At 34.2% G+C, this 27,818-nt stretch overlaps 1 protein-coding gene across 1 annotated transcript in view; it reads left to right on the top strand.

Annotated features, from left to right (window-relative positions):
• Nucleotides 1–27,818, top strand: part of KIAA0825 (KIAA0825 ortholog) — a 232,646-nt gene that overhangs the window by 90,185 nt on the left and 114,643 nt on the right. Inside the window, exons 12-17 of the mRNA XM_036402547.2 lie at nt 1,814–1,924; nt 8,680–8,819; nt 17,194–17,382; nt 18,897–19,130; nt 20,755–21,163; nt 24,906–25,062. Coding sequence (XP_036258440.1) covers nt 1,814–1,924; nt 8,680–8,819; nt 17,194–17,382; nt 18,897–19,130; nt 20,755–21,163; nt 24,906–25,062 — 1,240 coding nt within the window. The remainder of the gene's footprint in view (nt 1–1,813; nt 1,925–8,679; nt 8,820–17,193; nt 17,383–18,896; nt 19,131–20,754; nt 21,164–24,905; nt 25,063–27,818) is intronic.

Here is a 27,818-nt window from a genome sequence, read left to right as displayed (position 1 = left end):
TCAGAAGAGTAGTTGAGTTCAACAGTCTGGCACAGAGTTGGTTTTTTCCTGGTAAGAATTACCTAGCCAGCAGTGGACATTAAAAAATGCTGTCATGAGAATTACTGTATTATCATCAGACACTTGATTTTTAATAGTATTTGAAGCTATTCTAATATTTAAACAATCTCTAAAACCCTCAGATTATCTCTACCTCACTTTAAAAATTTCTATAGAGATTTTGGTATAAGCAAGTAAGTCAGAATCCAAAAATCTGCTCTGTGCTTCTCCTTACGATATGGCTAAGGCTCCATAGGATACAGCTAAGTCACACTTAGCAAGCTGCTTTAGTCCAGAATTCTGCCAAACAGTTCCTACACAAGCAAGAGACAAGATGTGGTCCTCTTTTTTTAAATTAGATTGCTAACCAAGATGTATTTATCACACTTTTGTGTAGGATGTTTGCTCTATACTTTGCTATATTCAGAAAAAAATATTTCAGTGGATGAGAGACAATAAGGTTTGTTTTTTACTTTCATAATATTGAAATTACTGTCCTTAAAATAATTCTTTTCAAGTTGGCATTCTTCTTTTGGCCATATTAGAATCTCAGCTTTATTTTTAATCTTCAGGTTTTCATGAATTCATAAAGAGCACAAATTGGCTGTGCTAATCCTTCTGCTCAGATTTTGCTTACTTAAGATCTGTATTAAATTATTTCTATTTTTTTATTAGTAAGAGTGGTTTCCAAATAAAACAGCCTATCTTTTGGAGAAGTTCAGAAACAGCTACCTTTCTTGTTGAAAAACTATAATTCTCTCTCTTCTTTCATTTGAGTCTAATAGACATGTAGCTATAGTTCTGAATTACTTCAGATAAAAGATAAAAAATTCACAGCCAAGTATGATGAAAAGTAAGGTGCTTGTGAAGTGATAATTGTTTATATTTAATGGAGGATACATATAACAGGCTGGAATTCCTCTCTGCTGGAATTGTAGACAATGTAAATGAGAATAAAAAGGGAAGAGGCCAAGGGGCATCCATTACTATCACACATTATTGAATCCTATTGGCTGCTAGAAAATTGTACAAATATTAATAATTTATTACTAAACAATAATTAAAAGCAAATATTAAGTTATAGAATCCTGTTCTTGCACACATCTGTAATCCTATAATATAATTAATTTATAAAATATTTCATTTTTCGTATCCATAGACTTTGCCTCTCACATAATTTAAGTAAAGTATTGCAAAAGTGACATCTAGTCACAATCTAGTTCTTCTCTAGCCCTTTATATTTGAAAACAACCAGTATTCCATTTCTCTCAAGCCAGTGAAGGTGCAAAGCTTCTGGTTCAAATTTTTGCCCAGTATGATCCAAAGTCTATATATGCTTGCATGTCAGTCAGTATCATTTCAAAAGATACTTTACATATCATTATTATAAAAGTGTTGAAAATACTATGCATTTTTGTTAGGCAGGAAGAAAAGAGCTATAGAAATGAATGACTGAAGAGAAATTTGCTTGTTGAATACATTTTCAAACATAGTTTGAAAATGTATTATATAGGAATAAAAATATGAAGAAAACTTGAATAACAGTTGTTAGATACCGAGTTTCAAAGAGTGAAAATGAATAAAAATATAGAATTTTTATAGAATTTTATTTTTTACAGTACATAGAGTTGCAATAATCTGTTTGCATACATATATTAATAGTATTTATCATAAGGTATTTTCTGTCTTCTATTCATGTAGACATACTTAGTAGTAGTGGTCTAAGGGGATTTTCAGTCTCCCTAGTAATTTGGAAGTATTTGATTTCTTTCAGGACATTTCTGGATAATTCTGATGAACATCTTCCTCAAGATTTTTCAGAAGTCTTTTATCATCCATTACACTGGTTATTTTCCATACCGTCATCCTGTTTTTTCTTTCAAAAGTGAGTATCAAAAGTTAATTGTTGTAAAAGGATCACAAACGGAGGCCATTTTCCATGGGAAAAAGAAGTCATTTCCCCAGGGTCTGGGTATCAGATTAAAGGTGGCGTTTGGGGGTCTAAGGACTTGCAGGGTCCTAGTTGCTGGCAGCTTTAGTATTGGAGAAATCCAGCAAAGTTTGCCAATTTCTGGCTTCACACCGCCCGGTCGGCCGGGGCGAGTGGCCGCAAATGGAGACCATTTTCCATGGGAAAAAGAAGTCAGTATTAGTCAAATATTGTTACATTTTGAAGAGCATATCTGAATCAATGTCTAATTAATATTCTGATTTTTAAAAGTCATAGAAGCATTTTTTAATTAATTACAGATTTCTCTAATATTTGAAAGTCTGAGGAAAAGTTGCACTGAAAGCACTGTATTTTGTTAGTCTATTAATTATGTTTGAGATTGGAATTATCTGTAGGGTTTTCTGGCTTTAATTAAAGACTATATAGTTCTTGATAATACAGAAGTTCAGCACAGTTGCTGTTTTAAAGGACTTATAATTAAAGGGGAGATAAAGAATGTATGTCTTTCTGTTTAGGATTGCTGTTTAAAAATAACAGTACATAAATAACTCATTTAACAATATGCTGCTTGATTGTAGTTGAGTTTTTTGGAGATTATTGAATGATTAGAAGCAAAAGCTTAACTTTTCTGTGTCACTGCATATAAGGACAAGTGACATAGAAGATAGATACTACCAGCTGTGCTGTTGTTTGCTTTCTAATTTTGAAACTGAAACACTCCCACACCAGTGTAGATCCTCTCCTAACCCCTTCACCTCCCTCTCCTCCTTTTCAAGGTTGTTTCCTGAGAGGATTTCACTCTCCATTTTCATGAAAAGCTGCTTTTGTGAGATGTTACTGTGTTTTCCAAGGAAGTATTTTTATCTTTTGGAGGAGTACGTTATCAAATGAGTGGTGACCTATGGATGACCCATGTGCTTTGGATTTATTACCTTTTTCCTTGTAGACACAGCATCTTTTACCTTGTATATGTAAATATCTTCCCTATAATTTTGCTCCATACTACACAAAACATGCTGATTTCTCTCCATAGGCTCCACTCCTAACTACGTGTCATCAATCCTCTTCTCTCCTTCCCTAGTGCCTCTGATATCTGCTGAACCAGAGACAATATATGTTGTGACTACATCAAAATCATGTGGTTTGTTAACTACATGCCAAACAGAGTTGAATAACTGTGAATTCAGAATATGTCCTGCTTGAAATAGTAATTTAAGTTCTTATAAAGCGTGAAAGATCATGTGTGTTTATCAAGCTTCAAGGAACTTTGTCAGTGACATTTTAAGTTATGCATGGTTGGAGAGAAAGGAGAAGGATGGATACAGTAGAGGGAATGACTGCATTAGAAAGGAATCTAGTCATCCATTTCTGGAAAATTTATGCTCCATTAGGTATTCATTGTAGAAAAGACAATATGTTTTTTGATGCCCTCATGCATGGCCAGATCTCAAAATATAAATTATACTGTGAAGTATGAGTTTTGGAAGATGATTTTGCAGCTAAGTACCCTGTACTGTGTAACAGTATGTAAAGGAAATGCTGGTACCATTTCAGTCTGACATAATTATCTTTTTTGAGGTGGAATTAAGATAGGTAAAAATAAATAGCAGAAAACTATTCAAGAGCTATGTAGTATGCACTTATTTTGTGTGGAAGAAAGGTACTAAAATACACTACTTCTCAGTCACCAAACAGGAAAATGCTAAGTACAAAAGAAAGTACATTTCCAAGAAGATCAAGTCAGTGTACCTTTGTGAGGAAAGTCTGTATATAGAGAGAGCCTTGCATACTGTCCTGGTGATAATGAGCAAACTATATTGGTAAAATACTTATTGTTCCTTTTTAACAACACACCTTTCAGCTGCTCAGGAAAAAAAAGTTAAGGACTCTGTATCTAATGAGTAATTCTGAGGTGTTCTAGTTTTTTCATTGGTTTTATACTCTATGTGAATGAAACATTTTTCCCCTTCAAATGCTGCCTTAAGAATATAATAAAGAAACATCGTACTTAAGTATTGCAGAAAATTGTATTTCAGAACATCCTAATTATTCATGGGTTGTTTTCTGATTTTACATCTTATATCTAATTAAAATATATGTTCACTGTCTGTAACAAAATTGGAAGCACAGGCCATTGTATACCTCTCGGCTGTAGCCACCTGATTTTTAACTGACAACACTAACCTGTCATACATTTAGCTATTAAGTATTTAGTCTTCCTAAGCTTGCTATTTCAGAAAAAAAGTTTTGCTAGTTCCTGAAAGTACTTTGTTTACTATGTAACCTGATTTCCTACATTATTTTTCATTGCTGCAAATGGCTACAGTCTGTTTAATTTTATCAATTTGACTCCAAAATCGGTGTCAAGGTTGTTACCATGACTTAGCATATCTACCTGCCTTACAACATCTTGAACTTAGAACATGAGATTTTCTTTCTTTCTATCTTGAATAGAAACCCAAATAATATAGTTGGTTATCAAACTAGAGTTACTGATAATTTATATTGCAGTTCTTTTAGTGATAATAATTTATTTATTTATTTATTTATTTAGATATATATTTATTTAGTTACTAATTGTGATTCCTGCAGTGCTTATTGTGATTCTTTTTTGCCTCATTTTGGGGTTTATAATCATAGCATTTGCAAATCAAAGTTGGAGTTTTTTCCTTCTACTGTACAAAACAGGACATTTATATGTGTGATATTTATATGTACTTCACCTTTTGTCACTTTTTATGAGGCTAGTCTTATTTTCACTAGTACAGAGCTCAGAGGATGAGAGAACATATGTCTCTCCATATGCACGTTACAAAACTTCTCAGTGCATTTATTGGTGCTAGCTTCATGGCTGTAGGGAATGTCTGCTATATTTTATTTTTCCTCTAAGTGAGTCACACCACTGTACATTTCAATTTGCAAGATGCTTAAAGAGCCAAGAATTGGTATATATTACAACATGATAACTTCCCATCTGGTCAATGACAGACAGGTTTTTTTTTTCAATTCAGATACTCTAAAAATATAATTTATTTCTATAGGAATTTAAAATATTATTCTTCATAAATCTAATTGACTCAAATTGTCACTTATCTTTTAGTTTGAAGGCAATGAGTGACCTTATTAGACAGGATAACATGACATTAAAAGAAGAGGAAAAAAATTAAACTGGCCTGAATATTTTAACTGGATTACTGAAGAGTTGAGTTTGCTCTCAGCCATAGCATTAATTCTAGGGTGAATATAGTAACCATTTTAATTTTAACTTTATTAATAACTACTGATTAGATTATATATGCATTAGATTATATATATAGGACTAATATTGAACATACAGAAATTAGGATAGTTATTTTAAGAATGCAAAATCCTAATATCTGAATGCAGTATGTATTTTAAATATGGAGAATTTAATTTGACTGCAAGCTCTATCAAGTTTTAAATGTATATGTGTAGGTGTTTTTGATAAATACTGCTTGAATCCAATATGTGCTAATAGTCAAATATAATTGTAGAGTCAGTGCTACGCTGTCAGCAAAATATATAAAGTACCAGATGGAAGTCACAAAAGCTGTACATAAGGTTTCCTGGCACAGACATTGTTTATGAAGTTAGAGGTATTTGCTGTAGTGTTAAAAGAGCAAAGGCTGAGGTTCCTTTACTAAAATTACTATTACAGTGGAGTTTTGTCATAACAGTGGGCTGTAAGGGCCCTGCTGGAAGATGGTGCTATGGTTGCCTTAGGTGGCTTCAAGGCTGCCCTGCAAGATATGTGGCATACTGCTTTTTCTGGTAATGGAAACATAGACATGTGAGGGACTAAAGTAGAGGAGTGTATCAGCTAACATTTTCTTTTCCAGGACTTGTAGGTTTGTATTGAGTATATTGTATAGATAGCAGCTTTGATTCAACAGTGAAATACTTGTGCAGTTATCTGGGGTTTTTTTGTGTGTGTATTCAAGCATAGCTGGGAGGTGGCACACTTGGCTAAGTCAGAGGTTGTAAAAGCATGCAACTTAATGGAGAGGTACCTCACTGGTAGAACTATCACATGAGTCCATTTTAGTTCTGTCCCAAAAGTTATGTGTAAATGGCATGTAAATTGTTTGAGCAGAGGCATATAAATACTTCTCTAGTCTGACAAGAAAATGTCAGATTGAAAACCTCCCTATGAAGAAGGTTTTAACTGATGCTGAAGGTGTTTTTTGCATACTGGCAGGTAATATTTATACCTGCCCAGTCAACGCATATGAAGTCCTTAAAATCATGCATGTAAAATTCATGTGCATAAAAGTTTATGAGGTGTATAAAGTTTCAATATTATCAACTATTGAATAGTGAAACAATTCACTATTATCAACTTGTAGCCAAAAAAGTAAACACAGCGGCTAAACATCAGTTGAAATTTCATTTTCAAAAAACCTTCAAGTTAATAAAAACATACACATTAAAGAAAAAAAATTATCCACAATCCAATTTTGAAAACTTGTTTTCAAAAATGTTTCAAGAAGAAAATACTAAATACAATAGGTGATAAACATTTGGCAGGACAGATTTGTTTGGTTTTCGTTTAACTGTAATGTGAGTTCAGTGATTGGTGTTGGGTCACTGGCTGTGTTCAGAGTAAGCCCTGGAATAGTATTTGTAAACCTCAATTTTTGCAGAACATGGAAATCACAAACAGAAAATAAACTGCCATCTTTTTAAAAGCTAATGAATTTTTACTATTGTCATGGTTTGACACTGGCACAATGCCAGTGCCCCCATGAGGGTACCCTCTCCCTGGTTTCTGCTGTGAGATGTGACCAGGAATAAGCAAAGCAGGCTTCCACTTAGAAATAAAGAAAACAAAACTTTATTAACTACACTACGACTATATATAAAAAGGAACACACACAGGAAAAATGAAAACCTCACAAATACATTTCCTCCTCCCCCTACCAAATTTCCAATACAATACATCTATTCCCCAAATCACCAACTCTTGGTCCAGCACCACCCTTCAGACAATCAATCCTCAGTTCATCAAGAGAAGAAGAGTCCTTCTTGTACCATGGGCTTCCCCTGGAAACACAGTTGAAGCCTCGTGTGTTTCCGTGTCACTCGTGGCACTGCCCGGAGTATATCTGCCATCGTGACCTCTTCCTCTCATGTCCAGTGCTCTCACCACTGAACATGGACCAGAGCTGCTTCTAGGGTTGTCTTTTTAAGGATGCTCTGTCCCGTTCCAAAAAGAGCACAGTCTCACCTTTGGGACACCTGTCCCCCCCATATTTTTTCACCACCTGGGGCCGAGGGATACCCACACTGAACCCTCTTGGTTCTGAGGCATTGCCTCCCCCTAGATGCAGTCTCTGTATCACAAGGAACATAGTTCTGTCCATGGCTGTACAAAAAGAGTCCAGCAAAAGCCACTCCATCATCTCTTCCCACTAGGATTCTTCTCTATTCTTCCCACTAGGATTCTTCTCTATTCTTCCCACTAGGATTCTTCTCTATTCTTCCACTATTTCTCACTCGCCCAGACCTCTCTCGCACTTGCACATTTCCTTCCTCATATTCCACTCTATCTCTCTTCTAGGAAAGGTTAATGTTCTGTAAAGTTTTCATTGTCCAAAAAAAGGGTTAAAAACTCGGACTCTGCCTTCTCAGGAACTCCCACAGCGGCCGGACACCTTCTCGCTGCATCCTCCTCCCCACTCCTCTTCTCCTTCTCAGCCGTGCTGCCGGCACATGTTATCAAGTTTCAAGGTAGCACAGTCCCAGGCACAGGCTGTACCCTCTCTCTCTCTTAGGGGAGCTGCCCGATGCCTCCTGGTGCTTCTCCCACCCTTCCATCCTCGGATCCTCTTCACCTCCCCTCTCGGTCCAGGCCCCGGCCTACCTCACCCAGCCACATGGCTCCCCTGCCCCGCCCAGCAGCAGCAGCTGGACGGGGGAGAGACCCAAACTCTTTCCTTACCAGAACCCAAGAGAGCCTCCCAAGCGAGAGCTCTGCTTTTAACCCCGTGTTCTCAGAGGCGGATCCATGTCCTAATGGCCATGTTAGATGCCAATATAAAATCTGAACATCCATTGGCCCAACCATAGCATCCCAAAAAACACATTTCCTGTCAAACCACCACAACTATGCTTTCTCACTTCTCCCTGCTGGTGAAGCGGTAAAACAACCAGTCTAATATTTCCTGTGGATTTTTCAGGACACATAAGAATTGCTCAACCTAAAGTGGAATTTTGCAACCCCTTTGAGCATTTTCACTGCCTTTTACTTAAGAGCTTTATACACTTCATCAAGGAGAGACACTGCACATATCTTAGTCAACGATTACTGCAATAATAAACTAAAAAATTATACCCTTACATTTATTCAACTGCAGCAAAAAAAACCCTCCTTTTTGCCTAGAAGAACTAAATAAGTACTGTTCCATGAAAGAGATAAACACAGTTGCTTTGTATCAGATTTAACTGTGGCAGACTAACAAATGTCAGTTTTCTTTTAACTAGTTGAAATTAAGTGCAGTTCTTTCTCTGAGCTGCCTTAAAGTAAGGAAGCATGAAAGCATTTTCAGAGTAATCTGGGAGGAGTTGACACTTAAGGGATTTAGTGTTAGATCTGCAATTCAAAAATATTAATTTCATAGATAAATTAACTTTATTATTCTTTCTGTCTTTATCTTATATTTTGAAAGGACTCCATCAGCCAGAGAAATGGCATCCCAAGGTCTGCTGAAGCTGCTCTTATCCCAGCCATACTGTAATTTGAACTTGCTTTTAGAAACATTGCTACACCATGATTGTTTCTTAGTGAAAATTTTGCTGAGAAGCTCAAGTAAGTATTGATATTGTCACTCCATATAAGATTATCAGTGAGAAACACAAATTCATTTTTAACTTAAATGCTGGAGGAAGGCTGACAGCCATTTTGAGGGTTAAGTACCCATTTACTTACCAGTAGGACACTTCTTGAATGGGTAAAAAGATAGAAAAATCATCACTTTTTGAGTGAGAATTTACATAATACACTCAACCAGTGTATTAATAATTTCAAACCAAACTTCAATTTGATAAAATAGGCTGCTATCACAAATGCAAATTAGTCAAAATTAATTTGAACTTTATGGAGCTTTGATACCGCAACTACTGCGCACAGGTTTTTAAAAGTGTGGATCAGTAGTCTAAAAGAACACTTTCAAAATTACATTTGAACAGTGGAAAGCTTCTTAGATGTTTTGTTGATATTATTATATGCTTGTTGCTGTCGGCATTCTAGAATTACATCTATATGCTTCTGCTTGTTAATTCATTAATGCTGTTTTGAAAGTAGAATAAATAAAAGAATATTTCTACAAATTTTTATTTGCATTCTGATGGTATTGGGTTTGAAGCAACAAACTTTATCACATTTTTCCATTAGTAGTTTGCAGATCAAATGATCATATTGTTGAATAGCTAATGGTATAATCACCTATTTGACTTAATTTTGCAGGAATATGAGAGTCTTGGTTTCTTTATTTTTTTGGCAAACAAATTCTTCCTATTTATCAAAAAACTATTAGCTCCACATAATATTGTATATATTTATATTTATGTTTATGTGTATTTATCTGTCTATCTATATATAACATGATTTAGTTCTGTCATTTTGAAATGGTCTAATTTGTCAGGAGTACATCTATTTCTGTCACACATCTTATTGAGAGCTGCAGTGCATACAATTGCCTACTCAAACACATGTCATCTTTTACAAAGGCTGACAAATGTTTGATCAGGGTCAGAGTCTTAACCTAGTGTTATACAGTACTGAGTTTTACTATCTGTTTAAATTATTACAGGTAATAAGTGACAGAATGTATTAGTCTATTGACTGACCAACCTCTTAAGCTTTGGAGAAATCCATGTGACTTTGAATTACAAAATGTGTTATTAACACAGGCTTTATTCATGTAACTTCAATATTGGAATGAATAAACTTCAAGTTTAGATAAAGTCAATATCTATGATGATCCATATAATCTAAATTAATTTCAATGGGGTTAATTGTCTAATGACAGAAATTATGTATTCTTTATTCCTTCTCCTATACAGCCAAGTATACCATAGTTTTTCAGCAATTTGCCCTGGTGATAACAAGACTCCCTGGTATTTATTTACATAGGAATTTTTTAAGAAGGAAAAGCCTTTTCACATATTTTACATTCAATCTTTCCTTTTCCTTTTAAAAACAGGCCAGAAGGCAAAAAATCTTAGGTATTGATGAATTTTCCTGTACTGTTTTAACACTTTGGGATGCTCAAAGTAGACATCATTCAAACACATTAATTTTCATTGTAGTCCCATTGTTCTCATGGTTGTACCACAGGGAGGTTCAGATGGAATGTATATTTCCCATCATAGCAGGGAGTACTGTTGTGAATGCCAACAGAGTATTTGTAGAGAAGCTATTTGGGCATGATTCATGTTGCTAAATATTATAAGAAGGATAACATATTTGTTGAAGCTATTAAAACTCCATGCATATAATTATATGCTATCTGGACAGGAAAATGAAAAAGTGCAATTTTGTAATTTTTTTGTGCATTATGATATGTGAAATGTACATAAAAATTAAAATATGTAAATATGATGTTATTGCATCAAAAAATACTAAAGGTAATAAGGTTACCCAGAACAGAACCTTTTATTTGTCTTCAGTGCACATAGCTACTGCATAGAGGCAATTTTGAAAAGATGGTTGAAAAATTTGATTTGCGTATTTGACCTCTGAAACAAGCTGTGAGTCTAAATAACCTAGGTGTGTTAAATTACAGTCCCATATAATCTTAGAGTTTTTTTCAACAGGTCAAACATCCAGCAACTTTTTGTTCAAGACATGTTCTTGTGTGAGTAAAGGGTCTAAGGTCTCTGCTGTGGCTTTGCAGAGACCTTAGAGAAAAATAGTGACGGTAGCTGGTACCATGTTAGTTTTCTGACAAAATAAGCTACTTTGCAATTTACTTGGCAGATTTTTTTAAACCAATATTGCCTTATCATTCATGGATGTGAAATAGAAATTGATTATTTTGATAAGCAAAAAATAGAGGAAAAAAGGAAGTGGTATCTCTATAAAATAAGCAGATGAATCCAGAAGATGCTGATGTCAAAAAGTGAAGGATGTAAGTGAATTCTGAGAATTTCTGCTAGATTTGCTCTAAATACACATCATGCCAGTTGAACAGTCTGGGACTTCTTTTTTGATAATCATTATTTCTAGGAATCAGGGGTTTTTCTTTGCACAGTAAAGCAAACAGCTATAGCTTTATTGGATTGCACTGGCCCAACTCAGGATTAATATGTGTCAGAGGGGACCCCATCAGATAGTAGACCTGGCCACTTATGAATAGCAGATAAGACAGTGGTCACTAAGAAATTGTCACTGAGGAATTGTCAACAAGGTGCATTCTAGACCTTCAGTCAGGGTCTCATACATTTGTTTAGGAAGAGATAGTAAGTGTCAAGTTGATGAAGAACAACAGAAAATGCAATATATTGCTTTTTAATCTTCAAAATAATCTTATTGATTACCATAAAAACTTGAGACCGCAGTTGTTACAGAAATTTAATTTGTCTTTCTATATACAACCTTGAAGTTAATATTGGCATGTGGAGATAAACTGTAAGAAATCTGCATTCACAGCAGGACCATGCTGTTGGCAGTTTCACCTAATGTTTTTGGCTTGCACAATACCTATTTGAAAGACTACTAGAAGACAGTATTGTTTAGTCTGTACATCTCAACCTAGATGATATTCTGGGCCCCACTAAAATTTTGAATTAAGAATTGATAGTAATTTACAAATGTTCTGTAATAAGTCTCAGGCTGCAAATCTGAAATTGGACCTAAATAAATGTGATTTGCTTCAAAAAGAGATCAATTACCTTGCACACGTAAGAAGGCTGGGGGAGGGAAGATATCCACCAAGAAAATATAATTGTGTGGTGGACCATTATACAACTTTCTAGACACTAATAGATATTAGGAGTTTTCTAAGACTGTTATTTTATTCCCCTTTTTCTGGAAAGAGAACTTGGAAATGTATTTGTAGAACTGAAAGATTTTTTTCCCCACTCCAGTTCTTTGCCTGCTTTGAAACTGTTCTCTAACTGCCAGGAAGTATAATGTGTCATTTTAAGGTAAATTTTAAGTACTAATTAATTTTTAATAAAATTTAATAAATTACATTTTAGACACATGAAAGTAAATAGTAAAAAGTTTTGTGGGTTACCCTAAAAGTACAGTGAAAAGTGGTAACTTCACTAGTTGAGCTCATTGACTGAACTACTAGTGGCAGTAATGAGTTATAACAGAAGAAAATGTACATGCCTTACATGAATTACCAACTCCATCAAAACTCTGGCATTGTTGAAATCTGTAACAATTTTTATTTCAAGTTCTTGAGGGTCATTCTTTCTTCTTGTACTTTCATTGTACTTTCTTGTACTTTCGTCTAATGATTCCTTGGATTTAATAATCCTGTCGTGGTCTATCACATAAGTGAAAAAACTAGCAACCGTTCTAGTTCCATGTCTCAACCACACACCATTTTGGGAAAAGTAGTCTTGCAGATTTTGGTCACAAAACTTGGATCATGATCTGTAACCTTGCCCTCAATAAGGTGAACAGAAGTAAATCTCATAGAGTAATTTATATCTTTGCTCAGAGACAGATCTCTCCTCCTGGTATTTGTGGATCATCCAATATAAGGCTCGTGGGTACCTCTTTGTGACAGCAGTCTGTATCATGGTAGCCTAATGGTTAGAAGATTACTTTAAAAGATGCACCTCCTCAAAAGGTCTATCTGACCAGTAAGCTTATTGGATTCTGTACCTGCATAAGCAACGGAGGATGTACTGGAAGATAAGTAAAAAAGGGACCCTAATACAGATATCCTGTTCCATTTGGTGACTTTCCAGTGATAAGCTAAAGAAAACATGGAGTTTCTGAAAACCTAAATAGGATTTCCTATTTGGACTGCAGTGGACCCCTGCTGTGAATACCTTACCTTTTCTTGACAGAGTGTGAAGATAGTGTCTGATACATGTGTGATAGACTTGGTGTCTGTGATATGTGGTCATATGGTTAGCTTTTCAAAGACATAGTAATTTCTAGTAGGAACTTCTTGCTGCAGTAGAGATCTTGACTGAGTAAGTTTTAAGAAGGTAAGCTGTTTAGTATCTACCCAAATACATAGAGGAACACTAGGGAGCTAATGTGGTCATAGGACTACATTCAGTATTGCCTTATGAAATTTTGGCTGTCAGAGTGTCATACTTTCTGCATACTATCCCATAAAATTAGTACTGGAGGTATTCTGACAGTAATAGGTTTTTCTATTGGCCATATATCTATCTAAGATAGATTCTACAGGAATCACTAACTCAGAAATTCATTAATGGAAGCTTCTTCTCAGATAGCTTCTTCTCAGATAGCTTCTTTTCTCAGTTGAAAATAAATTGTTTAGGGAGAAAAAACTCTAAATGGAGTTGAGTGAAATTAAAATGCTGTGGCGTTGATGACATATAAATATATACCTACAGAAGTAGTTTGCTAATATATTAATAATCTGTGGGCAGATGATATAAGCACTTCTAAAGCTTCTTTGGCATGTTGAGCTTTATGGTTGTCATAAATTTAGGATTTATTTGATAGATAGCAACTAATACAGAGTTTATTATTATTTGGGATGTATTAAATTGAAACAGGTAGGTTTAAGATCTGGGTTTTATTCAGAATAGGAGTAATGGGATCCTGAGATTAGCTTAGTTGGTTAGGACATGGTGCTGTTAGGAACAAGGTTGTCAGTTCAATCCCCCATATGGGCCATTTACTTAAGAGTTGGACTTGATGACCCTTGTGGGTCCCTTCCAACTCAGAGTATTCTGTGACTTTTCCATGAATCTATAATGTAAAATTTCTCCTTGGAATTGAAAACTAAAATAATACACCAACTGCCAAAATGAAGCCATGTTCAAAGTTACAACAGATTTTTGCTGTCACTGGAGAGGAGCAACTCTGAAAGAAAAGTAAAATTATCTACCAGGTCAGATACAGCAAGGAACAGAAAAAAAGTCAGTGACAGAAAGAGCACTGAGAATGTAGTGTACTGCAGACTGCCTGCTGAAGTATTTGATTCTATAAACAAATAAAGCATATCCTTTTTGCATTCTTTATATCCTGATCAGTTACTGTTGTTTAAAGAAACCTTTATAATCAATAAAGAAAGCAAAACTTTCATGCTCCTTGCAAATTAAAGACCACTATCAAAAATAATTTTTTCCATCTTTAATTCCTCTTCCTAAGTGAAACAGCATATATGAATTTGAGTTTTGACCAACTCTTTTGGTCAAAAAAGACAGCATAATTATTTGTATCTTGGCTGACGTGTATGGATTAGCTGAGGAGAGTGAGGTCTAGCATTAGTAACAGGATTTTCTGAATTGAGCAAGATTCATTTTATGGCTAGACTAGTCAGGTAAGTGCTGGATGAGTGATAATGTTGGCAAATTACTGGGTGGTATTTCTATCAGTAAGAAAGAAATGTGGATAAATTGCACTTGTAACTCTGCCTTTCTGAAGTTATGCTTTTAAAATACATGGTAGTATCCCAAGAGATTTAGTGCATTATTTTGTCATAGGAAGAATGATTCATTGTGAATGGTTAGGGCATAGCTTTTATTCAATAGATACATAATTTTCTTATAGAGATATATATTAAAAAGAATAGTATTCTAATATGTTTTTGTATATTTTGTACATATAGAACAACATGATATATGGAAATAACAGACAGCTGTTTTTTTTATTTTAGCAGGTATCTTGATAAATATATAGCCACATTTATGTATGAATGCTAAGTCTTGCTGAAATAATATGGAAGCATCTCCTTTGAGCTGCCTATGGGAGCTTTAGGTTCCCTTCACAAATTAGCTTCTGCTGTACAAATGCAGTCAGTGAAAAAAATAGAGGGAAGCATCACAGGGCAGTAAGTAAAATACTTGTCATATAAATTCCGTTCTATGTAATAATTAACAAGAAGGCTGCATTGGAGTTCAAACTGATATGAATATTTCATGTTATGACAGGTGAACTAATAAATGTAAAAGAAAAAATCTAAGGCAAGAGAAACCAATGTATCTTTCTGTAGACTCCTAATTCATAGTATTTAACTAGCTATACTGATCTGCTAGCTAAACTTTTCAAATGACATTATCCTTTAAGGTCCCTTCTAACCCAAGGGATTCTGTGATTCTATGATCCATGACCACTTATCAATCAGAAAACTGATTTTAACCTGAGCTTTCAGGTTGTTACAACAAGGACAGCATTTACTTCAGGGTAAAGCAAAAAAAACCTGATGAATAATTACATGACTTGTTATATTTAGTCACAGAATGATTTAGTAGTGGATTCATGCAGATCTTTGCTTAAAAGCACAAGAGTTGCATCATACAGTCGTTATAACAAGATGTATTATAGCCCTTTCTACAAAATTCTTTTATGCTCATCTTTCTTTATCTAAATCTTTTGGCAGCACTAATTGATTTGAAAATTAGTATATTAGTAAGTTGTGACGTAAACTTTCCATTGGTCATAAACCAAATTTAGGCTTAATTTCAAGTCATGAGCACCTTTAAACAAACCAATTCCCCATCATGTACTTCAAAGGCAGTTTACATAGTACTTGAAATCTTAGCAAAACTCACCCTAGAATTTGGTTAAATTAATTTCAAAAATAAATACTTACAGTAATAGAATCAAAGTTCATTTCAGATTTTCATCTCACCATTTGAACTGCTTTTTCTGCTTTGATGGTTAGTTCTTTGTCATACATATACCTGGTTTGAGTAAATAAGTGGAATCCATTTGATTCTTCACTTAGAGGCATCTGGAATTGAAAACAATAAATGTCAGTGCACTCAGCTCATAGGAAAAAGAAAGCTGATTAAAAACCTGTCTTATTGCAGATCTGTCTGCTGCCTTGGAGAAAAAAAGCCACATATTGTTGGTTATGAAATTAGTGATCATGTTTTTCAGCTTTCTACATCCTCTGTTTCTGCTAAGGTTGCATGCTACCTAGATTGAATAATTTACAGTAATGCATGAATTAGGTTGTAGGAATTCAGAAGAGAGTAAAATGAGATTTTTTTTTAGTTCTCAAGTCATTCAAAGATGGGTTGAAAGCAATGATTTTCCATTATGGTAGATTTTGAAGACTCCCATCTTTCTCCTCCACAGGTTGCTAAAGATAAAGACAACGAAACTGGCAGAAAGCAATGACATTTTACAGTATAATTTTATCTAAATACTTTTTACAGAAACCACTGTTTTTGCAAACTAGAAATTTAAATTAAGAGTATTTAACAGGTTATGGCTCTGGTTCTCACAGTTGGAAGCATATTTCACAAACAGGTGGGAAGCTCAGGTCTTCAACATTAGCACAAATCAAAGTCATTGAATTGCATTGATTCCTGGAGTTTTGAACATATCCTTATGTATTATATGAGGAAGATTGTGTTATAATGATTGTCAGAAGTATTTGTAAATATTTGTAAGTTTACATAGTACTTGAAATCTTAGCAAAACTCCCTGTAGAATTTGGTTAAATTAATATCGCTTTATGATATTCACTACTTGTCTTTAAAATCTGTATTTTATCAGGGCTGAGATTTTGTTTTGTGGAACTGTTTTATTCTGAATTTCATCTTACACTGAAAAACAAAGCACATTGTAGGGAATATGGAGCTGGTACTTTTCTTAGTTTTTTATATCTAAATGGGATTTTATTGTTTCATATGACTATTATATAAGGAAGAGTTAAGCAGTAATAGATTTTTGACTGTGATTCTGCAGTTTAGAATCTAATGATTAATCTTCAGTAAATAATAAATTTCCAATTACAGTCAATTCCAATTTAATTATGAATTAAATAGGCATATTTCATAGTTTGAAAACATGCCTAAGTCTCTTTCTTTATTGGCTCCGCATAATTCAGGAAGACCGTCAACTGTTATTAGGCAGAGAAAGATCTGATTTTAGTATCTGTAAGTGTTATTGTTTGAAATATTATTCAGATACACTTTGCAGTTTGTTTTGAATAATACTATCAATTACTGAGACCTTAAATTACTTGGAAATTATTGGAACTATGTTTTTGTTTATTTTGAAGGTAATCAAGCATTAAATTGTGGTGAACAAAGTTCTCTCTTGGAACAGGAAAATAACAAAGAGCCTACTCTGATTGAAACAATCTTCACAGTATTGTCTTACTGCACTTTATCACCCAAATCTCTTGGCATTGCTTTTGAGTCCTACATGGAAAAAGAGTTGCTGTGGAACTGCTTATACAATATGACAGGTTTTTATTCATTTATTAATTTCTTAATAAGCCTTTCAAATCTGATGTTAAATGTTGTTCATTTTGAGACATGCAGTGAGTATTATTTTTAGCATAATCAATCAGGTGAAAGTATGTTAGCTTACTTCAAAATTATAGTATTGTTTAAGGGTTTGTGCAGTCAGGCCATGGTAGGAGTGGTTAAAATTTTGAAGAATGCAGAGGTTCCAGAGCAGTGTTGTTGACCAGGAGTCTGATGACCTTAAGTGTTTGTCTTACCAGCAGACTGGCTGCAGAATATTTTTGTAGGTCTCTACCAGTAGAGGTTCTTCATCTCTATGCATTCAACAGCTCCAGACCTTTGCCACAATTTAAAAGAGAGGATGCAAGGAAGAAGAGTGGAAATAGAGAAGGAAGGACTTCTTCTCCTACTGCGGGAGAAATAATCTGATGAGCATTTAGTTTCTATTGTCAACAGGCATTCAGCCTCTTAATTTTCTGTTGAGGGGGAGAGCTGGCCTCACAATTAGACCAACTAATTCTATCCCTTGGGAAAACAGTTTTCAACCAGAAAAGAGAGGTGAGGTTTAGAAGGGTGATATTGCAAATTATGGATTAAAAGCAGGAGGGCTCAAAAGAAGAGCATGAAAATGGGAGAATGCATGAGGGGAAATAGAATTATGAGCATCACAAAATAGAAAACAATTATAAAAGTGCTCAGATACTTCTCAGAGAAAAATGGGATTGCAAAAAGTAGAAGTTTAACATGTAAGAGGAAGAAAAACAGAGAAATAGTGCTTGGAAGCTTCCAGAAAGACCATGATTAGATCAGCAAAAAGTAGAGGGAAGCAAAAGTATGAGCAAAGGATCTAAAGATCTAACATGTCAAAACATCTGTCTGAAATGCTCTGCAACACTCTATCTGACAATTGCAGCTCCATGACAATGGAGAAACTGCAGTTTCCTGTGGTATTAAGAATGTGGAGAAGATTGATACTTGATGTAGTGTCAATAACTGTATTTAGGATGGTGTGTTTTGAACATGCAGTCTGATGACATGCTGTGTTTCTATTGATAACTATTATTTGTATGTATTTTTGTTTCCAAAATACCTTTCTTTTCCTTTACTGTCTGTTGTATAGCAGTTTGGGTATCTAATAAATGAAACATCATTAATACTTTCAAGACAAGAAAGTAGAAAAAAAGGTATATCTGTTTGCCTCATTGATGCCTAACAAATACTTTAATGTTTTCCATATAAAAAGGAAGACATCAATTAGCTTAAATAGAATTTTTAAAATATATCAGTAGAGAAATGAGAATTAAGGAAATAAATGGATTTTCTTTGTCAGTACTGTATTAAGATGGTACCAAGATGCCCTATGTTTTGCATTATACTCTTTCTTAATTTGTAACAGATAAATAGGTCTAATTTATTATGACATAATGTTAATTTTTTTTCCACACGAATTCTGAAAACACTTTCTGAAACAGATTTACACTTACTGAATAGTTAATAGTTCTTCCTTCTGAAGTTTCCAGTTGTGGTGAGTCGGAGCCAGAAGTTGTCAGATGCTTGAAGTTGACTTTGATTAATTCAGTGAAGGGTATAGTGAAACAAATAATTTCTTTGATGCATTCATGGGAGGCAACAGAAAACTATGGAACATACCAGCACAAGCAAATAGTTCCTGAAGGTTTACTGAAAACTGTTCCAAAGGAATGGAATTACACTCCTCGGGAAATGAAGAGAAAAGAATCTGGCAAATGTAGGTGAAATTTATACATAATATTTATATATGTGTACAATGCATCCTATAAGCTTCTCATAAAAACTTTTAAGTCATTTACTCCAAAATTAGGCAATTAAATTTTGTGAGTGTTATAGCTTTACAATGAATAAACTATTCCTAAACATCCTGTGGTGGTTGAGGTGTTTTCAGTACTTTCCATTAAAATTTGGTTATTCTTTCTTGAGGCTTGCAGCCATACATATACAAACAAGATTTTGAAAATAATCAGTATTGTAGTATTGGTAATAATATGCTGGAGATGTTTCCAGCATCTGGCAGTAGTCAGATGGGATTCAAAACAAAGTGAAGAATAATGCCTATACTTTGGCCTCAATGGCTGTAAACAGCTTTCCTTTTCATTATCATCTTTTCATTTGGGACTGTCATTCACCCCAACTTTACCACACAGCAATTTATGCTTGAATAAAAGAAGCACTGAAATTTTTGTGGAATATGCTGCTGCTTGGTTGTTGAAACAGTAAAGGAAGAAAGAAATCATACAGAACAGGAGGTATTTTGAAGGTGATTAGATGTAAAGCTGATTTCTGGTATGTATTTTCATAGCCCACAGTGCCTAAAGCATCTGTCACTTCAGGTCGTCATTCAGAAGGCTAACTTTTAGAAACATTTTGTGATAAATTTTTGCCACCAAAATATTACCTGATTTTTTTCAAAACTGTAGTATATTGTGGCACAGTGTTTTGAGTATGTAGATTGTGGCCAAGCCAGGGCATCAATCCATTCTTTTTTTTCATACATCTTCACTGCACTCTCATTTTAATCTAGAATTTTTGTATGGCTATTTTAGGCTAATTGCTATGTGTGAACTGATATGCAAACTGAGAGGTAATAGTCTAGGCTTCAAGACAATTTAAATTTGTATGTGTGATATCTAGAACAGATATGGTTTCTTTTTTCTTTTTTTAATAAAAGAAAAACATTTGGAATGCAGGTGCAATGACACAGGGTTTTCTTGAATTGTTGGAGATTGGTGCTTTTTTTAATCTTGACACATTTTGCTATGTTTTTCATTTTATATATGTCTTGGGTTTTGAGCAGCACAATTTCTCTGTAGTTACTTTTATAGCTACTTTTATTATCTACGGTCTTTAAAATGCAGTGCTATCTAGTGTTGATGTTTGTATGAAAGATGATGAACTGAACTTTTGTAATTTTGGATATAGAAAAGAATTTATAAAAAACTAGAGGTTATAAATGTATGTAATATTCTGATACACTTAGCACAATGCTTCAGTTGTGAAGTTGAAAAATGCTATAATTTTGAAGACAACTTTTTACCATTCAGAATACCTGAGTACTGTTTTTCTTGTGAATCTGTAACAACTGTGCACAGCTGGACTAATTGTTGAGAGTCACAGTCTAAATTTTAAATTTTCTGCTTTTAATTAATGTAGTTGTTTGAGTTTTGTGGGATTTATGTGCAGATAGCATAATACAAGTGAATCTACAGTGTTGAGTACTTAAGCTTTTTACCCATTTTCAGTACAAAAGGAAGTTAGAAATTATCATACAACATTCAGAAGCAGTTAGAACTATACTGTTAATGTTAATCATATAATCTTTTCTTTCTATTTTTAAGGCTTCACAAGGCTTGCAGCTCAAGCAGTATCTATTGTAATCAGCAAGTTACCTACAGTGATTGCATGTTTGCCTCCCCCAGTTAAATACTTCTTTTTTCTGGCTGAGAGAAAAATGTCAAGAAACTTTGCTGAATTGAAGAAAGCTGGTCTGCTTGTCTGGAACTTGATTGTAATTATATGTCGGATATTTGAGGATGGAAATACTGCAGAATTTTTAACAGGTGCAACACTTGACAGATGGAGCAAAGAAAAACTCAGTTTAGTTCGTGTGTGCTTAGAAAGTATTATGGGAAAACAGAAAAGTGGTCCTAAGCAAGTGACCCAGAAGATTATACAAAGCATTGAGCAGCAAAGACCAAACTGGATTGAGAACCAGTTGCTGAAGGCAAGAAAATTGAGCATAGACTGGTAAGGACATAGTATTTTTCAAATGTTATTATTTGCTCTTTATTTTACTGGATTATTGGCATGTTTATGGCTACTGCTTAATTTTAAGGAAAAGAGATGAGCAGTGATCTTATATAAAACAGATTAGTCCTAAATATTGATATACCATGGGTTTGTAATTTAAGTTCATAGCTGAAACACTAAAATATGGTAGTTTCATCAGAATGGTGTGTTCATAGTACTACAAGATTTCATGTTATCAAAAATATGGACAAGTCCATTACCTTTCAAAATGTGAACCCGTACTAAATACATTTATAATTTAATTTTACTGTGGTGATTAAATTAAGAGGAACTGTGAGAAGTTTTCAGTGTTCATCTGTGAATAAAAAGTAAGCATACTTTATTCTAAAACATATAAAACCCTGAGGCAAATAGGGTATATCATAAAAGGACAGGAATAATATCCTGTTGTGCCTTTCTGAGAAAATACCAATTTTTCCTTCAGATTTGACATTAAGACCTTTACAGTGATTTTTCAAGGAGTTGTGTACATGTCAGTGTGTTTGTAGTCCAGTCTGTTTTAATGTTGCTTTCATGTATCATTCTGTAAAAATACCATTCATCAACTTTGCCATATTAGATTGATTGGAATAACATGACTTACTGAATTAAATTGTAACCACCGAAAGTAAGATTGCTGGTTTATTCCATGAATATTCTTGAAGGTTGCAGTTGTTGTTGTCATGTCAGGATTTGTCCCTATAAACAAAGGATACAGTGATTGTAGGCTGGAATTAGTGATACCACTGAACAGGTTTTTAAGGGACAGTGTCCTGTTTCTATGAGTAGTCAGTTAATGTGGGTAGCAGTAATAAATGTGGTAAGTAGTAATAGTGTCACACAAACACTCATTGACACTGACCTTTGTTATCTTTGCATTTCCATTTAATTCTAATTTACAAGATCTAATCCAATGATTAAAGGATTGAAGCCAGATGCCAGTGACTGATTGAGTTGTAGAATAAAAGAGCATAATGATAATTTGTAAATTGATACTTAACACAGTGGTCCATAATACAGTTTGTAATGTCACTGAGAGAATAGGTACTTCTTAAAAACAAATATAGGAAGACAATATTGTGGATAACCTCTAAAAACTAAAACTTGAGTTAATTTACACATCTTCAGAAGATGAGAATTTTAAATTAATATGCTACTGTATTTTCTTTTGTAAAATACAACAAAAATGCTGTGTTACATGTTAGGTATCAGATTGTGGAAAGTAAAACATGGGAAAATGTTTCTGCATGTCTACAGTTTGTTTACAGCAACGAGAGAACTAGGCCTGGTAATTTTAAGCTAAGAATGAAGAATACATCACCTGCTCTCCAAGTGAACAGTTATTTGATGCAGTTATGAAGTTGACTCCCCTGACTTGAGTTGAATTTCTGCAAGAGAAATCTAATATGAATGTTGTTTTTCCACTTTTCATTCAAATATTATGAGTCAATATCTGTGGGAAAAAAAGATCCAGTTTATAAATACCTGAGATATCTAGAGATAAATGTTATTGTAAATGCAAATTACAAAACTAATATATTAGAGCTGAAATTCAAATAATCAATTAAAGTAAGTAGTGACCACATAATTACTAAACTAAAAACAGTCTTTCAAGAGGGGATTTATGATTTTCATGAATGAAATTACTATATTGTAATTATATACTATGTACTATACTTGTGCTGTGTAACCATTCAATAATCAAATTATTTTCTGATTTAGCTGGATGCATGTGCATACACACATATTTCTAAATGTTTATAGACTTCTAATAGATACATAGGAAAGAAAAAACCCAATAAATTTCAAAAATTTATTTGGGACTCATCTACACAGCCATAAAAACATTTTTGAAGTGTAGTGGGCTTTTGTAAGTAAAATTCTTGCTTGATTTCATGTTATGTTATTATTATCAGAATTGCTATTTACATAAAAAGTCTAAATAATATATATTAACTTAATTTTAAAGAATATTTCAAAAATTATAGCCCTCATTGAAAGGTTCAGAAAATGGCAAAGGTTCTTTACCTGTCTTGTGTACTGCCTGAAAGTATTACTATTCATTAAAGTAACCTTCACTTTATGGTAGCACCAGGGCTGTAAACAGTCACGTTAGATTCTAAAAAACACACATCTTGGGAAGAAAAGAAATGTCTGTCTTTGCAAAGTAATTTGTCGAATTGAAGATTATTGTTTTTCATCATGGTGACCCTGACCTTGCTGGCTGGGTGCATATACAGATTAAGATGAATGCAGTTATTCCTTGGCTGAGGTCTGCCTCTCTCAGGGCACATTCTTGCTAATGACATGATTGATAGGCAGTCCCAAATCCAGAAAGGAAGTCATTAATCATAGTGCTGCCTGAATCCAATCATCTGCTTCACCTGTGCAGTAACGGGCAGTAAAGAATACAATTTGGGTGCTGGCACTGATACATTCCTTTGTCAGAGGTCCTTAGCTTTTTCAATGTTAGTTGCTAAGAATTTTGACACGACATTCAGATTGTATCTTTATGTGGCATCAAATATCAGCCTTAAATGTGCTTTAATTTAAAGATCGATTTCTTTGAAGCTTTTCTGTAAAGTACACCATAATAATGTAGTATCACTTACTTGCATTCAGCAAAGAACAAAATTATAGTTTATATTTTGAAACTATTTGCCCTGTAGGACATTCTGAAACTGCATGTGGAAGCAATATGTATTGGCTTTAATGTCCAGCAGCTGTGCAGCATTTCAGAGAGCCTGTAGGTCAAACAGCAACTTTCAGAAGGACTGACTTTGTAACCACGGCACACTTTAAACAGTAAACTGCAACCACAGTGGTTTTGTTTTCAGATTTTTGGGATTTTTTTGATGTTTTGTTTTTTGTTTTACTTCTTAACAATTACAACACTGATTTTTTTAATTGATTGATAATGCTTCCTTGGTTTATTTTAAATTATCCAACCGTGTCTGTAGAAAAGACAATATTTGTTAATCTTTTGAATTCTTGACACATACATGTTAAATACCTGTGCTGCAGCTCTAGTATTTGAGGAAAATTTCAGTACTACTTCTTTCTTAGACTTCATTAGTAGCAGTACTAAGATAGTAACTTGTGGTTGCATGCAGAGTCTGACAATGATCAGAGATTTGAATGCACATTTTTGGAGGCATTTGGAAATGTCACTTTCAGATTTTCATGGTAGAAGTTTCACACAAATACAAAAAAAGCCCCAAGGAAAGGTATAGGGCAAAAAATGCAACAAGTGGCAAATACGGACCTTTTAAATGGTTAACAACATAGCAGTGGAAAGAAAACTACTTCAATTTAAAACTTCTAACCTATACTTAAAGTAATGGCTACCTTTCTGACATGTTAATTAGGCTTTAATATATGCTGTGACAGGCAAAGAAAAATGCACAAGAGATCAAATGTAAATGCCATTTCTAGTACCAAAGATACTTCTCTAGGGGAAACGAAAATATTTGCTACTTCTTTATCCTGAAGGAGTGTTTTATCTGTTCATCTTTCCAATTAAGGTGATTAAAATTAGTATAATACTGTTATTTAACACGTATTATGTGAGAGATATATGTAGGGCAACATATGTCTAAGTACTTCCAGGTTTTTTTGAATATGTAATTCTAGCTGAATTGATATTAATATTTTGCTCTTTATAAATTTAACTTAGGACTGTATCTTTTCTATCTTCTAGTGCCTCAGTCACAGTTGAAGGTGCAACATTAGAGGAAGGAGGTATTGCACTTGGATTGTCTGAGCGTAATATAAACATGATGGTCCTGGATATCTGCCACAAACCAGGTGGTAGTGAGTACCTGAGGCAGATTTATCACATCATCCGGCTCAATGAGGTAGGGAAACGGCCTTTCCACAGACCAATTAGGTGTGTACTGGCCTGGGGCAACATCTGCTGGCAGCTAAGGGTTAGTCAAGGAGGTGATAATAGTTCTTAAAATCAATATAGAATCCTATATTGTGTTGTAATAGAATCCATTCAGTTTAGGCTTTTGTGCATTTCTACAGAAAAGACTAGGTTGTAGGAAACACTAAAGATTTTATTTAGGTACTTAGACAGTAGTATGGCTCATAAACTTCCTTCAGTTTCATGTTGTAGACCACAGATTCATTTTAGGAGTCTGAGCACAGTTTAAAAAAAAAATTAAAAATCAACGAAGGCTGTTGAAGAATTGACTGTTACAAAGGTAAAATTACACTTGGTTAATTAACTATCTTGGTTTAAACAAACAAGCAACCCCTATGGCTATACTGAGGAAGTAAATGAAATCTTACTCAATTTAGACAATTCTGTTCAGCCAAAGTGCTTTTAAAATTACAAGATACAAATTCCGATTTATTTGCTGCATATGGAATTTTGGCAATGTAAAAGAGTAATTGCATTATTTCTAAGGCTGTTCTAAATTCCCCCAAGTTACCAAAAGCATTTTGGTTTTATTCACTGAAATAAACATAGGTTTGTTTAAATTGTATGGTTACACACCTTAATTTAGAAAGTTCTGGTTTTAGTTTTAATTACTAAATTCCTTGAATGCATAAGGAGGTGCTTAAGACCCTTGAAAGTGTACAGAAGTGTTTATAATAAAATACAAAATAATGCAAATATAGGTAGAGGCCAGCATTTTTCTTCTAAAAAACCTGGTTGCAGAAAACCCTGACTTAGAGAGCTATGTCTGTAGGGAGGCCATGGAGAGCACCTTAGTACACACACTGTGCTTCTGAAAATAGGATCCAACTGTTTGGTTCCTAAGTAGAGGCTTAAAAATAACCTTTATGAATCTGCCTTTGGAAGCATCAGAAGCAATGTAAGCATATATGCAGAGATGGCAACCTTACATTAGTACAGTATAGAATCTTTTCAAGTTTCAATTTCCTGAACAATTAACTGGTTTAGGAAGTGAAGTGAAAATTATTACTGTAATAAACAAAACTTCCTCACCTGGAGCACATTCAGGATTACTATTAGGTATAAAGAGATGTGGAAAAGACCATCGAAAATAGCATATACTCCAGAAGTTAGGACAGTTACCTGGGGGACAGCATATGCAGGCTCAAATCTTTATACTTCCTGGTTTATACAGGGAATTGAATCTGCATCTCCCACATCTGAACTAATTCCCCAAACCTCCATACCATTAGCTATCAGCATGGAACTCCTTTTTCCCTTGTTGGAGTTGTTTTGCCTTGTAGAAATAGTGGTAAAAATACAGTCCGTAACTTTTAGGGTCAAAAAATGGAATGATAGCTGAAGGAATAAAATGCACATCCTGGGTTTTGGAGACCCCAATCTAAGATCTGACTCCTGTGAGTATTCGGTTATTTATACAAAGTGGAGCAGCTCCAATAGGAAGTATGAAGCTAAGAGAATTAGGGGGAAAAGGGACTTCAGCCTGACTTTCCACATCCCAGGTGTCTCTCCTTGAATTTCTGCAGCTAGTAAGACCCTTTTTAAAAATAGAACATTTCTCAGTGGAAAAAACTGTATTGTTTTAAAAGAGAAGAAGAAGAAGAGAGATCCTGACCAGCTTGAGTTACAGAAGGCTTTACCTGTATTACTTTCAAATGCCTTTGAAACCATTACAAAACATTTTAATGCTTAGCATGGTATTATGATTATGAACTTTTCAATATTATTTTTCAAAACCTAAATTATGTTTTATGTGCCTGCCCAAGAAATAGATTTGATTGTGTATTCAAAGGTCCACTCTTTTGTTTAAGGACTCCTTGGAATGTCACGGGATTGTGTTCTTAAAATAAGTTTAGAGATCTTTATGCTACACTGCTTGGTAATCATGTGTAAAAACAAAATCATGGGACAGAAAATTGTTGTTCTTAGTAATATTCCTTAGAAAAGCAGGTGAAAAGGTATATGGGTTCTTGGAAGCTGGATTTTAAAATAGAGATATGATTTTATAAAAATTTTCAACAGTTACTGTATACTCAAAACAGTGTTCAGCCCTTCATGTGTTTGCAAAAAAAAAAAATTAAAATATTTTTTAGTAATGAGAACCAAAGAGATAACTCTTCTGAGCTATCAGGCTCAATAATATTCTGTATATTTGGTCTGATGCCCAGTCAGTGTACTGAGGATATAGTTCACATGTTTACAGATGTGATTTCATATTTTCACATTTTTTAAACATGACCCTTTCAGCGACTATGATATTTACTGTACTAAAGGGCATCTTAATGTAATGTATTTACCATTGTTGAATAAGTCTCTTCATCAAAAGCAAATCCACAGTATTTTATTAAAGACAGAAAAACACCTTTATTGAGGTCAGTTGCATACCACTTGAATTTTTTGAACCCTGCCAAGCAGGTGTTAGCAAAATTGGTCAAAATCTCCCTTCTAACACCACTGTAACATTAAGAAGCAGGCATTCTTTATTAAAGTGCCAGATGCCGCAGGGATATCTCCACCAGAATTGTGCATGTCAAGCACAGAAAAGCTCCTGCTTTATATACTGTATTTTACATACATATTCATTGATTTTCCCAGAACGAACCATACATATAATAATAATTTCCTGGAGACCCATAACATGCCCTCCCCACTTTGCGTGTGTGTTCGTCTGTCCCGGGGGTCCCT

The sequence above is a fragment of the Molothrus ater genome, chromosome Z (genome assembly GCF_012460135.2).
Source record: "Molothrus ater isolate BHLD 08-10-18 breed brown headed cowbird chromosome Z, BPBGC_Mater_1.1, whole genome shotgun sequence".
NCBI lineage: Eukaryota > Metazoa > Chordata > Aves > Passeriformes > Icteridae > Molothrus > Molothrus ater.
Note: the sequence above shows the minus strand (reverse complement) of the source record. Positions and strands in the feature narration are given on the sequence as shown.